Here is a 12,033-nt window from a genome sequence, read left to right as displayed (position 1 = left end):
TTTTACATGCATCCCATTTAATAATGATATCTGTATATGTTTGAAAATGGCTATGCATATATTTCCCATAGAAAGAAAATCAAAGCGAGCATAGTTAATCTATTATACCTTTAAGAACTAGAAAGGGATGTTGTATATAACACATTCCACGATAATCAGAGTTCTCACCCACCAGCCATTGTGTTGTTGTATCTGTGATCACATTCTTCTAGGTGCAAGCGAAGTGTCTGTAACGAGGCTGAGCCGTAATCGTACACACGTGGCATTTTATCATTTTATTTTTTATTTCCAATGTTTGAAATATATTAATGCTTGAAACCTGTCTCAAAAGTTTCATACAGAAGGTTCATATTCCCAACCAAAATAAATCTTAAAGGTTTTTTCCCCACGAACAAAGTTAATTTTAATCTACATTTTAATCAATAGATATTTCAATAATAATAACTTCCACAATTGGATGTGTTTAAAAAAAAATGTTCCTGTGCTGAGATAATCTTATAAATGTGCAACGATTTTGCAGAAAGTCTGCAAAAGACCATGGACATGTGTATAGCACCATAGATGTATATGTATCTGTGAAAGCCACGGATGGAAGTTGTATGTGAAAAACTGACGTATAAATGAGGCCAAAGAGTACGTGCACACCACGTTTTTTCATGCAGATTCCTCATGGAAACCACCTGAAGAAGCACCCAACAAAAATACTGAAATGACTTGTTGTGCACATGTTCCGTCTCTCGTCATTTCTTTTAACCATGCAGCTGCTAAAAGATGTGACTATCCATTCTCCAGTTGGCTTCCAAACTGACAATTTGTGGTCTTGTGCTCATACCCTTAGGCTGCTGCTAGTGATCAGTGAGCGTGCTTGTGTATTGTGTTATCTGAGCATGCTCAGGTGTTATCCGAGTATCTCGGGTGTTCTCAAGTAATATGTTCGAGTCCCCGTGGCTGCATCATTCGCGGCTGTTAGGCAGCTGCAACACACGCGGGGATTGCCTGTTTGTTAGACAATCCCCACATGTGTTGCAGCTGTCTAACAGCTGCGAAATATGCAGCCGCAGGGACTCGAACATAATATATGAGCATGCCTGAGATGCTCGGATAATACCCGATCATGCTCCGATAACACTTTCGCTCATCACTAGGTACTGCCTATTCCCGGCCCCAGGTCAGATAATGCTCATTGATTGACTTTTCTGATTGACTCTTCTGATGACAGTCAGACTCAATGTACAGTATAAAGGCTTCCGCTGTAGGGTAGTGCAATGTCAGTCGCTGTCAATGTAACATGCATCGTTTCCTTTTTTGTTGTAATTAGGTGGGTTCGATGCATTTTCATGCTCTTTTAAGTTCTGTGGAAAGGAAAACTTGACACTCGTCATACTCCCTGGAAGATTTATGTAATAGCTTTGCATGTTTCTGCTGCCATTAAATGCAATTAATATCATTGGATAGCAGTAAGATAACATCCGTGTGCGTGCTCCTACCTGAGATGAGGAAATCCATATACATTATATAAAGTAACCGGTTGGCTGACCTTCTTGGAAGGATTCCACCTCCGGCCCCAAACCCCAGGCTTGTAACACATTAACGACCAGTCCCTTGATGGGATTGCTTCTAGAGGAGGAATGCTGAGCCATTACTGTAACGTGGAACATAATTCTTCATCTGTTATGACATTTTCTATAGACAATAGTTACTCATACCATTTATCTGCATCGTACATAGAGCATTCAATGGCACCTGAACTAACAATGAAATGTTATTTTTTTTTATTTTGGGGAGGTGGGAGTGGTGGCCATATTGTCCTGGTTTATCAGCCCTTTATTTTTTTTGTCAGTAAATCGTCGAGTAGTGATAATAACAGTTATGTCTTTCTGTATGGCATGAGCATTAGAATAGGCAACATATTACACCAGGGGATGAAATATCATTGGTACAACCTGGGTCCCAAGAGGTAAGGGGGCCACTTCTACCTCTATAATAGGTGGAATTTTGCATTTCTAGGAGCTCTTGGACTGCAAATGGCCCATACCATATATTGTGTTTGCACATGGGGCCTCGTCTGTTTGTGTCCGCTAGTGTAGTTGACCTTACAAAAATTTAATTGTAGTCGTAGTCGACCATCAGCTTGAATTTAATGTTCACCTTTCAGAATTTTATAATCTATCTTCATTTTCTGTTACAGAGCACTTTTCACCTGTCATTAGGTAAAAAAATGAACTGTATTTGCTCTTTTATTTCTACTGTTTTGTAAAAAATCCGCCATACGGTTCCAGAGATATGGGTTTTTTCATTTAGTGCTAATTGTCATGAACTTTGCCAAGGGGCGTGGCTTTGTGAGTGCAATGCAGTGCAACCTAACAACATGCCCCCAGATATTCTTGTAAGCCACACCCCTTTGTTAAAAAAAAGCCCATATCCCTGGACCTATATGGCAGATTTAAAAAAATATATATGGTATATCATACTAAGGGGAGTGGCTGGAGTGAAGTAAGCAAAATCTGGGCACTTTTGATATGATAACAAGTACTCTTTACATTTTACAGTCCACTAGGGGGAGCTTAAGAGTTTACTGTAAACTGTTTTATTATTGAGATCAATGGATGAATAGTGTGTAGTGAGCTCGCTCCTGTGGTGGCTGCAGAGAGGCAGAATTTGAAAACTGAACTCAAACGCACTCAGATATTTTATTGCTTAAAAAGACTGAGGAGGAGAAAGCAAGTAGGAGGTAATACAATGAAAAATAGAAGCTTTAATAATGAGAAGCACATTAAGAACAGTCCTTTAATTAGGGCGTGGTACAGTGCCCTCCCTTACTACACACACAAGGCAAGTTCAAAGGAAGTAGGCCTAAATGATGGGGTCCGAGTCCCTTTAAAAGAGCAGTGATGCAAATCAGGAAACTTGCATGTTGCATCCAGATGCCCTGTTTTCCATCATGTTTTCTTATGTTATTGAAGCGTGGGGATTCAGTTGTCCAACATCTGCATCGCGACCATACATCAAAACCTTGACGACCTTACGTGGTTACAGCCCTGTGCGCTGCTTTTCACTTCTTGTAAACCAGATGTATCTCTGATCCCTGACTAACCATACAGGGAACCTAGAAGGTCCCAGTACAGGGCTGTACATTAGCTCATATGTTCTCCGTTTATGATGTGATGGGTGTGTTTTTTTTAGAATTTCATGCCAGCGTGAAACTCCACTCCCTTCCAGCGATTCACTCAACGTGTCCCCGCGTCCTACTGTTTTTACAAGGCAGCTTTTGGTTTTTTTCTAATGGTAATCGTCATATCCTTTAATTGTAAGTGATGCCTGTATGAGCTCGGGAGGAGGATACGGTTCACGGATCGGGCAGCCTGGAGGTATATCTTTTAACGGGACCCTTTATATAATCTGATATTGAATTAGTTATTGCAATGTTCAGTTCTTAAAGAAGGAACAGCTTATACCGGTGTCATCTCCTGCAAACAACCTGACACGATACATAATGCGGACGAAGGGTGTATAAGGAATTCTTTAATGGCTGAGGTATGAGGCATTTATGTCTCACTAGTGGTGTTACTCCTTAGCGTTCAGGTAACGTGACACTTCACATTTGGATCTGCTCCAACAGTAATTCCCCATTAATTTATTAAAAAAAATATTGGTTTAACTAGAATTGCTCCCATTAAAGGCTATGGCTTTTTTTTTTTTTTACTTAAAGGGGTATTCCCATCTCCGAGATCCTCTCCCAATATGTAGTAGATGTAGTAATAATAATATTAGCAAATACCTCCAATTAGAAATGTAGTATAGTTCTCCTGATTCGCTGTGTTGCTTACCTCATTAGACAACCCCTTTATAGGGTCATCTGCACTTACCTTTGACTGAAGTGTCAATAAACTGATTAGGGCATCCTTGACCCCGACTGATCAGCTGTAACCTGCTTTGCCACCCGGGAGGAAGGGAAATCAATGGGCTGTCAATGTAACGCCAGCCAGGTCCAACAAAGTAAAACGCGCCCTCTACTACGACTGTAATTGAGTTGACTCGTTCCTTTTAATTTCCAGACATCTGCGCAGATCTCATGTTAGTTTCACATGACTATATCTTCATGCCAGTTCTTGGTTTTTGTACCTTGCCCTTATGGCTAAAGCTGGCCATCGATGAGCTAGTGGTCAGCCGAGCGACTGCTCATCTGACAGCTATAACCACAGCTCTGTAGTAATCTCATATTTGTTTATAGATTGGAAAGGTCAAAATCCAAGCTTTGCGCCCAGATGATTGTTCCACCAGACAGAGGATTCTATTGAAAATTGGCTATAAAATACAGTCTACGTCCAAAAAAGGTTCAAAGTTAATAGTGACATAACAAAACTGGTAGCTGTGCAGCTTTGTTAAGTTAATCAAATGTTAAATTTACATATGTACAGTCTTTATTATCATCCAAGGCAGAGGCAACAACATTGATCCATTGTGTAGGATCCCATCAAGCCATTGTGTGGGGAACTATCCAGCCCTTGTGTAGGGCGCCATCCAGCCATTGTGTAGGGCACCATCGAGCCATTGTGTAGGGCACTATCCGGCCATTGTGTAGGGCACCATCCAGACATTGTGTAGGGCACCATCCAATCATTGTGTAGGGCACTATCCGGCCATTGTGTAGAGCACCATTCAGTCATTGTGTAGGGCACCATCCAACCATTGTCTAGGGCCCCATCCAGCCATTGTGTATGGCACCATCCAGCCATTGTCTAGGGCATATCATCAGCATAATGCAAAGTCATGTAAATCACCAAATGGATGAAACTGAAATGCAAGAAATGGCAAAGCTAGAACGGAGGCTCTTACAATTTTGGACTGTAGGGAGCAGCAGACTCCTTGCACACACCGTCTATCACTTTGGTATTTCAGCCTTCACCCTTCATTGTTGTCTATTCTTATTTTCCAGCTGTAAATTGGTCATAAATTTTTCTCGGAAAGCTAGGTGACAACCAACATAGCTAACATTAGAGTTTTATCATTGGTTGTCACTTGTCACCCAGTTTTCTCTGACACACCCAATTTGGCAAATTTGCCTGAGGATGGGGTCACTGTAGGCTGATTTAAGCTACCTATACGCTAATGTATGGCCATATCTAGTGATAGTGGTTAGCCAGTGGCTAGTCATTCCACTGATAGCTATCTCTCCCAACTCCCCCATACACAGAAACTCTTTGTTTGACCAAGTGCTCCTGAGTTCCTTATCAGTGAGCCACTGCCAGGAACATTTGGTTATGTTTTTTTTCCCTAACAAACAAAAGGATTGAGTGATTATATTCCAATCCTATGTTCCCTGACTTGTTCCCCCATATACAATGTTCAGTCGAATGTTCCTGCCGAAATATCTGTGACTCATCCCAACCAACCATGTGCCATTTATAAGACTGGTGTCTTCTTATATGGCTGACTGGCCTTTGGGGTCCTTCAAGCACCAAAGCTCAGATAAGACTACCACCTCTGCATGTCCTACCCCTACGTCACGTGTATAAATGAATGAATGGATAATGCTAGCAAACCACTAACAGGAGTCATCTTCATAATTACCATAATGTATTACAATCATCTATAAATGGAAGCCAACTTTTTTGGACAAGCACTATTTAGCCTCATATAAGAGGCTACACATATTTGAACAGAATAGTCAGAAGATCCGAATTAATCTCAGCGCCTCTTCTGAGAGGTAGGACTATGATAACTACTTGTATAAGCATACAAGATGGACAGCTATGGACCTAGAATGTGTTGCAGTCAAAGGCCTCTTGCCACCAAAACAGGACCTTCCATTTTTTCAAACTCTTGTTTTTCTAAAGAACTTTGGAGCTTGAATTTCAGATTTTTTAAAAAAAATGTTAAGATTCCATGATGAAGAAAAAAGTTTCCAATACTTTCTTTACCCCAACTTTTACCATTAGAAGGACTCTTGAGAGGCTCTCACAAATGATGTCATCATTCGATCCCACCAAAAACTGACAGGATCGGAAAACCGATTAAATGTGTTTGGATAGCTTAACGCTTAAGAACCCAGGTTCTTGTGTCCTGTAGGTATATACATTGATACAATAAAGAGGGTCCTTGCTTTGACAAAGGTGCCCACCTTCCAGTGAATGCAAAAGTAGCTCCAATCTGAATGTTTTTCCGTAATTAGATGACCACTTTAATATCGTCCAAAAGTGCTGATTAAAGAGCTAAAATTTAGATTGTTTTTATACCTGTCCATTGTTAGGTTGACCAATTAGCAGAGAAATGAATCTTGTAACAGTGCTAAGGTCCACATGTACTTTGGATGACCGGCCGTTCATCTGATGTGTAAGGAGGCCACCAGACTGTCCCTTGACAGATGATGTCGGAAGAGAAGGATCAGGCTCTTGGAATTTTAATGTTCAATGCTTTTGTTTTCAGTGGAGATCAGCCACCATCAGACACCTCTTTCTTCTCTCTCCCGGTTGGGCAAGTTGAGCTCTCGTGTATGTGGGAATAGTGAGAGACAGTCGTATGTCAAATGGACACTCTCCTGACAGCTCTCTCATGTCTATAGCCAGCTTAAGTTTCCTCTTGACGTCTAAGAACCATAAAAAGTCTTGAGTCGGGGTGTCTCCACTCAATTTTGGAGGTGTAATTACACAAATAATTCTTTATTCTGGCAGATTCAGACTTGAGTTATGGTAATGGCCAAAGAACTGGCATAGATATCATTTTTATGTGTCCTCAAAGAAACGTTCTTAAATAAAAAGAAAAATCCTCTTGTCAACTTTTCGTTTAGAAGGTGCTAAATTTGACTCCTTACTGAACTGCATCTGAAACGTGGATGCTGATCTTAAAAAATAAACGACCCAAAGAATAAAAGCATTTTTTAGTCAATTCTTTTTTTATAATCCCTCGTAATTCTGTATATATAGACGGATATTTATAAATCTGTTCAGGATCTAATGGCTTTTAATGCAGTCCCCAATACCGCACAAGTCTCTTACTCGCTCCCACGTTGCGGACACAGCCATAAAACTATCACACAGGCGGTGGTAGATATTTGTAGACAGGGGCCTATAAAAATAAGCCTGTGTACAATTAGCTGGTAAATCACACCATCGCCCAGCAGCCGCAGCCCTACAAGTGGTTGGAATTTGCGGGCACACTTTATTTTTATTTATCCACCGAAATGACTACCACTTGTATTACGATCCCAGTTGACTTTTTTTTTTTCTTTTTTCGTCCTCTTGGAACATTAGGTTTATTCCAAGAGGGGAAACATTGTCATTTTTTACTCGTCCCTCTATGGAATTCTAATTAAAAAAAAAAGATACTTTTTGGTTCTTTTAAAGTCAGATCTGTATTCAAGGTTTTCCAGTTTTTGGTTTGCTTCTTAGGCCGTGATTGACCGCTGGGTTTTATTTATAGGAGTCCAAGCTTTGCACCACCCTCCCCCTTAAAAATAAAGAAGTGACTAAAAGGAGTGTGTGAAGGAAACAGAGGCTTTTGGCTGGCTGCAGTCACTGGAGGAGGAGGGGGATAGGATTTGAAAGGGGTTTGTTCAGAGTTGCTGAGCTTAGATCACATCTGCTCCTGCCGCCTGTGATGGGATTAAATTACTGCACATTCTGAGTGAATGAGGCTCTTTAGACAGGGAGCCCTCAGTCAGTGCACCTCTGTCCTGCCTTCTCTGCCTCCCTTCCCCTTACTCCAGAGCTGTGCATTCATTACCAGAGCTGCTGTGACTATCAGGCAAGGATCATGTGCAACCACCCACTCTGATTGTGGATTTATTTTTTTTTACTCTCCATTGATAAAACAGAGAGCAGTGCCAGCTGAGACTACCTGGGCACACTCATCTGTACCATGCACCGTAGCCCTTACAATGCACAATAGACCTTACATGAACACATGGTGGATCTACTAGGACTTTCGAGACTATTGACCACCACTCTATAGCAGGATTGTTGAGTTTACTTTACATTTGGATCTGATCTGACCTGTGGACCCTTCTCTTTCCTTCCAGGATGCCAGCTGCAGCTGGAGATGGCATCAGTGACTCTCCTCCAAGGTTTTTGCTTGGGGAAAAGCCCCCAGTCCAACTTGAAGACTCCTTCCTACCAGCCTGTGTGAGCAACGTGTCCAGGGACACCCTACGCAATTTCCAGCACACCAAGAGAGTGGGCAACTACCTGATCGGGAGGAAACTCGGAGAGGGGTCTTTTGCCAAAGTCAGAGAAGGGTTACATGTGGTCACTGGAGAAAGGGTAAGTGGGCTGGGGGTATAGGGATGGAGACTTTTGTTTACTATATTAATTACCTATTATTATTATTTTGAATTGTATCTATTTTAGTTGCTTATTGTGTATGTTCAATTGTATTGTTTCCACGTTGCATAGGCAAATATGTGCATGTATATGTAAAGTAACTTGTAAAACTAAAGTTATTGTAGCCCATGCTGTGCATGTATGTATTCATGTACTCTAGGCTACAGGAATATTTTTTTATTATGCATTATTTATTTAAGTTTGTGTTCTACAAGTTATATATATACCAGTGTGAGTGCTCAGCATATGGTATACATAGTATAATATATACCATATACAGAGCACTTACACCAATATACCGTATATGAATATATATGTGTACGGGTGTCCTACTTGCACTGTATGTAGCTATTATTCATGTTCCATATGATTTTATATATCTTTTAGTGAAGTTGTTTGGAAATTAGACTTTTAAATTCCCACATCTGATATTTTATACAAATAAAGGCTCATTTAGACGTCACTTCTTCGCATATAAACTCTGTCCATGTGTTATAAAGATCGTACGTAATATAGTCTATGGGGCTGTTCATGTCAGTGTATTTCTGCAGACTGAGTAGTCATCACAAAGACGTATCCAGTTTTGATCCGAATCTCGGATCAATGAAAAAATCCGGTTGTCACAGACTGCTTTATATGAGAAGGGCACATTCAGATGTCCATGTCCGTGTAAATCAGTCTTAAATGGAACCTCAACACACTGCCTGGCCGCGGCTCCCCCGACCCGAGTGTGACAGTCTCCTAAAAATACATGGCGCTGTCACGCTCGGGTCAGGAGACTCACAGCCAGTCCGTCCATTAGCGGTCCGATCTTGGACCGTTGTGAATGGTTGTCTTGGTATTTGTTATAATCTATGTGATTATTGTTATGCTGTAATGTCTATTGTCTGTACAAATCCCCTCCGAAATGTAAAGTGCTGCGGAATATGTCGGCGCTATAGAAGTAAAATTTATTATTATTATATTGTCTGAATTCACCCAATGGTTGAGAAACCGTCATTTTTCTTTCATCCGAGAACAACTAATAAAACTCTGATCAAACTCCGACGCATTTGCTCCTTGTTTTTACCATCACAGTTTCATCAGTTTTTCTGATATGCAAACAAAAAAAAATGATGGAGGTTTCTCAAGCTTCTCCTAGCAAAAAGTCGTCTGTGACTTACCTTGGAAAGTTTGATCTGTGACTCGGACATGTCTCTGTCTTTGTCACTCTGAATTGTGTGAAATACCAATCACTGTTCTCCAAATTGGTGTCATTCAAGGTTGAGAAAAGTACAGTGTAGATGACCAGGTGCATGGGGGGGGGGGATTTATTACCCTCTGGTCACGTTCACACGGTCAGTATTTGGTCAGTATTTTACATCAGTATTTGTAAGCCAAAACCAGGAGTGGGTGATAATACAGAAGTGGTGAAGTGTTTCTATTCTATTTTTCCTCTGATTACAAATACTGATGTAAAACACTGACCAAATACTGAACGTGTGAACGGATTTAACCTCTGTTTGGTGTTGGCTTGTTGAAATAACAGGCAGGTTAATAATGGGGGAAGGGGGTTAAAGGTCCCATCCCACCCAGAAAACGGTTGACTGATTTGCAGCATTAATTAATGTACATGCGAAATGACCCATGTGTACAATATACTATGGTGTCAACATATATCAGAGCACTGTACGGAGACTGCACTTCTCATCCAAATTGATTCTCTATGTGCCTGTACAGGAAGGACCACTGTCCTAATTGGCTTTCTTCCCAGCATGTTCCTCCAAGGGTCATTGCATATGAATCAAAATGAGTCCATCATCCAAGCATTTGGTGACCTGGTCTACCAGTGCTTTACCATCAAAACCACCTGATGACTCTGTGTGTTCCTATGCAGCTCATAGGCTTTTATTGAGAATTTATTTTATTTATTATTTTACTCACTTATATAGCGCCCATTAATTCCACAGCGCTTTTCAGACATTACTGACACTGTCCCCGGTGGGGATCACAATCTATATTCCCTATTAGTATGTCTTTGGAATGTACCCGGAGGAAACCCACGCAAACACGGGGAGAACTTACAAACTCCTTGCAGACGTTGTCCTTGGTGGGATTTGAACCCAGGACCCCAGCGCTGCAAGGCTGCAGTGCTAAACACTGAGCCACCGTGTCGCCCCGATGAATGATTGTGCATTCACAGGAAACCTTCCACCAAAAATGTGTACTGGGTTCCCATCTGTCTCGTGGTGAATTAAGTGTAAAAAAAACATTTTCTAAAGACTTGGTAAACTTTGGCTCAATAATTATTATTATCATGCATTGCTTATATAGCACCATCATATTCTGCAGCTTTACAGGCCTCATCACTGTCCCCATTGGGGCTCACAATCTACATTCCCTATCAGTATGTCTTTGGAGTGTGGGAGGAAACCCACGCAAACAGGGGGAGAACATACACACTCCTTGCAGATGTTGTCCTTGGTGGAATTTGAACCCAGGACCCCAGCGCTTCAAAGTACCAGTGCTAACCACTGAGCCGTCGTAAAAGGCCATCTCAGAATGGGTAGCCTGCTAACCACTGAGCCAACATTCCGCCCCTAAATAAATAGATGAGATAGACATATCGGTGGACAAATTCTGCTATTAGTTCTCTCCTAGCCTTCAGCCAGTACTAGATGTTGACGCCTGGTTTTACTTTACGGGTAGCTATAGGTGGTCCCCTTGGAAGGGGAAGTGCCTCCAGCTGTCATAGCAGCTCTTGCGGGACCTTTTCCACTGCACACCTGGTATAGCAAAAGATGGTAAAACAGTGCGTAATTACGTAGCCTAGTTAAAAAGGAAAAAAAACATCCAAATGAGCCAAGGATCCACCATATCCAGCATTTGCAGACAATGCCTTTAAAGCTGTAACAACTTTATGATTATTCGCCCCTTCATCTTCCATTGGGTGTGTCCCAACCATCATTTGCATCCATTACCAATTTGATGCTGGAATTAAAGTCAGAACGTCTTCACCTTTTGTGAACTCTTCCATTGAATTTTTGATAATTGTCATTACTAATAATTCCCTAATTTAATTAATTATTTAAATGGAGCCCTTTCTGAGGACATATAGGGGATAGCAGGTGTGGGAAACAGAGTTCTATGATGGCTTCCTTCTCCTTTCCATTGAGTAGCTGACTAAAATGGTAAACCTATTCTGGTAATGGTACTAGGGAGTACACCTACTGGTAATCTGACTTTCCTCAAGTGGGAATGCACAGGGAAATCTCAATATTTAGTAAAATCTAAACCTGTGGATTTTGGGTTTTGGAATGTTCTTTCCATTTTTTGCACACTTAGATCCAGGCATTGGAGACCTTCGCTCAGTGCCCCTCGCTGTCCCGTAACAATCACCTCTTTCAGATGCCCTCACTTTTATAAGTGTTGCCTGTGACTTCTGAAAGCTATTTGTGCTCATACATATTTAATACAACATCTATGTGAAAAAATATTGAAATAGGAAACAAACAAAAAAAGCCTCCAACTGTTTTTATGCATAAGGAAATTAAATAGGGCAATGCTTTTCCCACCAGTACGGTAATTCTAATTCTTCTTAAACATGACCCCTCAGAAAAAAAAAGCATAAAAAAACCAGATAATACAAACCTCCTTGTTGCTATCATTTTTGCTAAAAGCGCAAGAAAGAGTGCTAGCAATACCTGCTATTGCAGCTCAGGTTTCTGGCCTCGGG

General features: G+C 41.0%; 1 protein-coding gene across 7 annotated transcripts in view; it reads left to right on the top strand.

The window, feature by feature from the left end:
* Positions 1–12,033, top strand: part of HUNK (hormonally up-regulated Neu-associated kinase) — a 211,520-nt gene that overhangs the window by 139,003 nt on the left and 60,484 nt on the right. For 6 of the 7 annotated variants that reach the window (XM_073584561.1, XM_073584557.1, XM_073584559.1 and 3 more), the window contains one exon: positions 8,018–8,258. In XM_073584561.1, coding sequence (XP_073440662.1) covers positions 8,018–8,258 — 241 coding nt within the window. Of the gene's footprint in view, positions 1–7,298; positions 7,744–8,017; positions 8,259–12,033 lie in introns of those variants that run through there. The other variant, XM_073584555.1, reaches the window with a different exon arrangement.

This window comes from Dendrobates tinctorius, unplaced genomic scaffold (genome assembly GCF_039654945.1).
Source record: "Dendrobates tinctorius isolate UK_male_01 unplaced genomic scaffold, ASM3965494v1 ptg000084l, whole genome shotgun sequence".
In the NCBI taxonomy this organism is placed as follows: Eukaryota; Metazoa; Chordata; class Amphibia; order Anura; family Dendrobatidae; genus Dendrobates; species Dendrobates tinctorius.
The sequence above is the reverse complement of the archived record's forward strand: the minus strand, read 5'-3'. Positions and strand labels throughout refer to the sequence as shown.